Source organism: Macrobrachium nipponense, chromosome 19 (assembly GCF_015104395.2).
Source record: "Macrobrachium nipponense isolate FS-2020 chromosome 19, ASM1510439v2, whole genome shotgun sequence".
NCBI lineage: Eukaryota > Metazoa > Arthropoda > Malacostraca > Decapoda > Palaemonidae > Macrobrachium > Macrobrachium nipponense.
The window spans coordinates 43,050,487-43,055,727 of record NC_061088.1 but is presented as its reverse complement, the minus strand read 5'-3'; the positions used below and the strand labels follow the sequence as shown (position 1 = coordinate 43,055,727).

Sequence of the window (5,241 nt, the reverse complement as noted above, 5' to 3'; positions counted from 1 at the left end):
TTTTATACTTTATGTTATTTAATTCACAAATGTTTTTTTTAATTAAATGTATTGCATGAATAAGTTTTTCAATTTACAACATCCTTTTACCAATAGAATACGCAGAGCACGATGGGGTAGATGCTGACCAATAGGAGAGCAGGATCTTACGGCGGTGACTAGCATCAGGAACCAATGGGAGAGTGGCCAGGCCCTTGCTCCAAAAATTGTAATAATGCTCTTTACCACATAAAAATAGGCTACAGCATGCTGTGCTAAATTTCTTCTAGGGTTTCTCTGCACTTGCAGTACATAGGTTTACCTTTGTTGTGTTTACTTGTTTTGATATGTTTGCCCCTTTTTTTGCTTGTTGTTAACTTTTTATATGCTGCTTGCCTTACCTGACTATTGCTACAATTATTAGTCTTGCCTATTATTATTTCCAAAGCTTTATAAGTCCAAAATTGGGAGTTGTTGAACAGGCTACTCTGGGAGTTGTTGGACACAAGCTACACTGGGTGTTGGTGGACACAGGCTACAATGGGTGGTGCTTGGCATGGGCTACGCTGGGTGTTGTTTGGCATAAGCTACACTGGGTGTTGGTGGACACAGGCTACAATGGGTGGTGCTTGGCATGGGCTACGCTGGGTGTTGTTTGGCATAAGCTACACTGGGTGTTGTTTGGTATAGGCTACACTGGGAGTTCTTTGACTTACGCTACCCTATATTTGACTCTGCTAAGCATTCGTTGACATTAATTCCTACTGATATTCAATGTAGGCTAAACCAGTCTTTCTATATATTGCGCCTGACCTTGTTGCTCACAACTCCTACCCAAAATGCAAATGACTGTATTTATATTGCAATCAAAAGTCATCCAGAGACAAAAGTCAAATAGGTAGGCTAGTATGTACCTGTTGCAGTGAACTTATTGCTGAGTTTATCTGCTTACCACAGTAAGTTCGTCCAATAAAGGACACAAGTTTTATGTTCCAGTTCATAAATAAAACAATGGAACCATGAAAACACCTTGTGTCCAAGTGATGTAAGGGAAGGAAGATCAAGTCGAGTGAGCTGCCAGTCACGGAGAATCGGGCCACCACGGTCGACGTCATCATGTCATGACGTCACATCGAACAGGCCTTCTATCTTGGTGGTCTTGGCTTAGGGCCCTTTTACATTGTGCGATTCTTGTCGCACCAATATGAGATTGCAGTGCCGTATCTAAATGCGACGAAGTGACCCAATTTTTGACAAGTGCTTGCAGTCTGCTCTCAGCCTATAGTGGTGACTGTATGGACAGAAAGTGAAAATTATTGTCTTTATTGATTTCATTTGAGAAGAAAATAAGAGAAAATCTGGAATTCACTGGGTATACCCTTTGAATACTCAAAGGCACTTCTATGGTGCATATACCACTCTTTTCAAGGAGCTGAAGAGAGATGATAAACTTTTCAGTTGCTTCAGAATGTCTGATACAACCTTTGAGGAACTCTTGTCACGTCTACTTGGCCAGTTGTTAAAAGAAATTACTACATTCAGAGATGCTATTTCGCCAACACAACTGACAGTTACCATCAGATATGCACCTCTCCTTGTAAATTTGCTTTTCCATGTAGAAATTAAAAAGGATAAATGAAAACAACAAGTGTTAGCTGAAACGTCTCTATTTATGAAAAGTATAAACTAATTTATCTATATCAAAACAGAAATCTTTTACCTTGATATAAAAAATGCATATCTCTGTGTTTCATTATTTAATGTAAATAAAACGTAAGTGTTATCTATAAAAAACTTCTAAAAAATCATATTAATCGAAATCAAAAGCTTTTAGCCCATTTTATATAAATAATTAGCTGATAACTTAATATTAATTTTATTATCAAAATGTATATATAACCTAAATGAAAAAAAAAAAACAGCAAATCATTTAGTAAATCATTTCTCAGTAGTTTATACTTGCTATCCATACCTCTAGTTCTTTCTTATTTACCAAACACCCGATCACCAGAAGCAGTGGAAGTTGACTGCTGCCGCACGTATATGCAGGAAACAATCGCTTAGTGTGAAGACACGTATTGAACGCAATTGCCAACTGCAATCGCTTCTGGGTCTAGCACCGGACATGTCCAGTGGGGCCTGTCGGCTGTAATGTGATCCCAGACCGACATAGCGTGAAAAGATACATTAAGCCGGCCATACACGTGCAGTTTTAACTGACAGTTATGACTGTCCAGTTATAACTGACACATTTTAAACTGACGTCAGTTAAAAATGAAATGCACACACACACACACAGTTCAATCCCTCAGTTTTTACCATGGATTCCGAGAAGTACGATCTTGCCGCTCTCGATGTATTCTTTGTACTGCTACAAACAAATAGAAAAAAATAAAGCTAAAATGCGTAAACAGTGGTGCAGAAAGCGGTTATTGAGGCGAAATCAATGTTCTGATATTAAATTATTAAAGGAATTAAGTGAAGAACCAATGGATTTTCTCAATTATTTGCGCATGACTGAAACAGTGTACCAAAAGTTGCTTTTGCTTTGTTTACGTGCCATCTCAACAAACTGCACTCACCGCTACCACCTGTAGAAATGAGAAGTTGAGAACTGTACAGTTACGAATTCCCACACACGCTCAGTTCAGTTACTCCCTTCAGTTAAAAATATGGAACATTGCATTTGTCTCAGATTAACTGTACAGTTTTGTTGAACTGACGAAATGAGCAACTGAGATACCCACACACGTGCAGTTTTAACTGTCAGTTAAAACTGAACAGTTATAACTGTCAGTTAAAACTGAACAGTTATAACTGTCAGTTAAAACTGAACAGTTATAACTGTCAGTTAAAACTGAACAGTTATAACTGTCAGTTAAAACTGAACAGTTATAACTGTATTTAAAACTGAACAGTTATAACTGTCAGTTAAAACTGCACGTGTGTGGCCGGCCCAATGTTTCATATTTTTAACTGAAAGGAATAACTGAACTGAGCGTGTGGGGATTCGTAACTGTACAGTTCTCAACTTCTCATTTCTGCAGGTGGTAGCGGTGAGTGCAGTTTGTTGAGATGGCACGTAAACAAAACGAAGTTATTGTTGAATTCATTGAACTCTATCGATCTGAACCTTGCCTGTGGCAAGTTAGAAGTGAAGAATATCATGACCGCACAAAGAAAGATGCTGCCTATAGCAAATTAGTAAAGAAGTTGGAGGAACTTGAGCCTGGTGCCACCAAGAAGTCTGTCGTACTGAAAATTAATAGTTTGAGATGTGCTTATCGCAAGGAGAAAAAGAAGGTTGAGGCATCAAAGAAGTCTGGAGCATCTACAGACAGCATCTACAAGCCGGCACTTTGGTATTACAACCTGCTTGAATTCCTGCAAGATCAAGATACTCCATGGACGTCACGTTCAAATCTGGACAATGAAAACGAAGAGGTAAGAGAAACAAGATAGGAAATTCATTTTATTATTATTTAGGCCTATTATTATTGTATAAAATTCATTGCCCCATTTCACCCACTTTCAGTTTTTGTTGAATAACAGACAATCAGCTAACCTTTAAATCCTACCTTTTGTGGTTATAGCCAGGAAAATTATTTATTTGTTTTTTAAAATGTGATTATTTTGCCATGGCAATTTGTCATCATTCATGAAGTAGTTCATAAATTGTTCTCTGACTTCTTTTGCGTCATTAGAAATATTTCCACTACGACGATTTAGTGGAATCATATTTGATTGTGAACTATTGCAGCCAATAGAAATAACAGATCCATCATAATTATTTTCTTGATACATAAGGTTCACAGTAGCGTATGTACTAGATTGTTCTTCAATCAAAAAGTTATGCAATGCACAGGCACCCATTACTACTTTCTCAATATTCTGTGGTTGCAAATTAATTGGTGACTGAAAAATACGGAAGCGTGAAGCAAGTATCCCAAAAACGTTCTCTACAATATGCCTTGCTCGAGATAATCGATAGTTAAAAACCTCTTTTTTGGCTGAATATAATAATCCTTGCCTGAATGGCTTCAAAATATTAGTTCTGAGGGGAAATGCATCGTCAGCAACGAAGACATATGGAACATTTTTGAAGCTGTCACTGACATCGTCAGGCTGAGGAATGTGTAAATTCTCGTTCACCAGCTTTTCAAAGAACGATGTATTCTGAAGAACACCACCATCAGAAATCCGTCCATTAGTTCCAAAATCAACCAGTAGGAACTGGTATTTGGCATCAACTATATCAAGAAGAACCATACTATGTTTGCCTCTGTAATTATAATAATACGATCCAGAGTTTTGAGGGGGAATTATTTCAATATGTTTGCCATCCATAGCACCGATGCAGTGGGGGAAATGCCATCTTTCCTCAAACAAATTTGCAATCTCTTTCCATTTTTCCTCTGAGTTGGGAAACTGAAACAAACACGGAAAAAAATATGTTAAAAATGTGTATAATTTGAAATTTTTTAATATTTATAAGTTAAAATGTTATATTTCCCTAATTTCTTAATATTGTTAATATATTGTGTTTCTTTTTCAGAACTCTGGTGACAAGCCACTCCCAGTTGAAGAAGTGAATTCTGATGCTGAAGACTCTACAATGTCTACATCAACAATTGCGGAATGTTCAAGAAGCGGATGTTCAAGAAGTGTCACAAACACAACCAAAACAACCAATAACCTCAAGGCCTGGTTCTAATAAAAGGAAGTGCTTACTACAATGCGTGACCACTTCAAAAGACCTAAGGAACAACCTGACCGATATGATTTGCTAGGAAGCACTATTGCTCTGAGGTTAAAAGCTCTGGACAAACGTGTGGCCTTCGTTGCAGAAAAAAAAAATCAATGACATACTGTTTGAGGCTGAAATGGGTTATCTAAGCGCATCGTCAATGTATCATTATGCTTCATCAACAAGCCGGAGTCCTATTAGTACCCCATGTCCAACATATGAGCAAGGTTCATTTACAGACACTCATGACAAGTGAAAACTCATTGCTTTCTCAGGAAAACACAGCATCCTATTATTTTACTTATTTTGATCCTAATGCATAAAGGAGTTAGGTAACAGAAATTCAAATTTGCTGAGATTAAATGTCACATCATCCTCTTATTTTACTCACTTTGATCCTGATGTGTAAATGAGTTAGCTAACAAAAAATCTAATTAGCTGAGATTAAATGTCACATTAAAGTGTATTTCTTTAAAAATCTATGTAATACCGTTATGGAAATAGATGCAGTTTGT

General features: G+C 37.2%; 1 protein-coding gene across 1 annotated transcript; it reads left to right on the top strand.

Moving 5' to 3' along the window:
- The first annotated feature begins 3,054 nt into the window (after positions 1-3,054).
- LOC135211504 (uncharacterized) lies at positions 3,055-4,843 on the top strand. The gene is made up of 3 exons (XM_064244812.1): positions 3,055-3,423; positions 4,535-4,567; positions 4,700-4,843. Exons 1-3 carry the CDS (start codon positions 3,055-3,057, stop codon positions 4,841-4,843), a joined length of 546 nt encoding a protein of 181 aa, XP_064100882.1.
- The last annotated feature ends 398 nt before the right edge of the window (positions 4,844-5,241 follow it).

Excerpts from the sequence above, each read along its gene's own strand:
- LOC135211504 (XM_064244812.1), top strand. The coding sequence starts at position 3,055 with ATGGCACGTAAACAAAACGAAGTTATTGTTGAATTCATTGAACTCTAT. Across the intron at positions 3,424-4,534 it reads TGGACAATGAAAACGAAGAG|AACTCTGGTGACAAGCCACT; the intron begins GTAAGAGAAACA and ends TTTCTTTTTCAG. Across the intron at positions 4,568-4,699 it reads AGCCACTCCCAGTTGAAGAA|GAAGTGCTTACTACAATGCG; the intron begins GTGAATTCTGAT and ends TTCTAATAAAAG.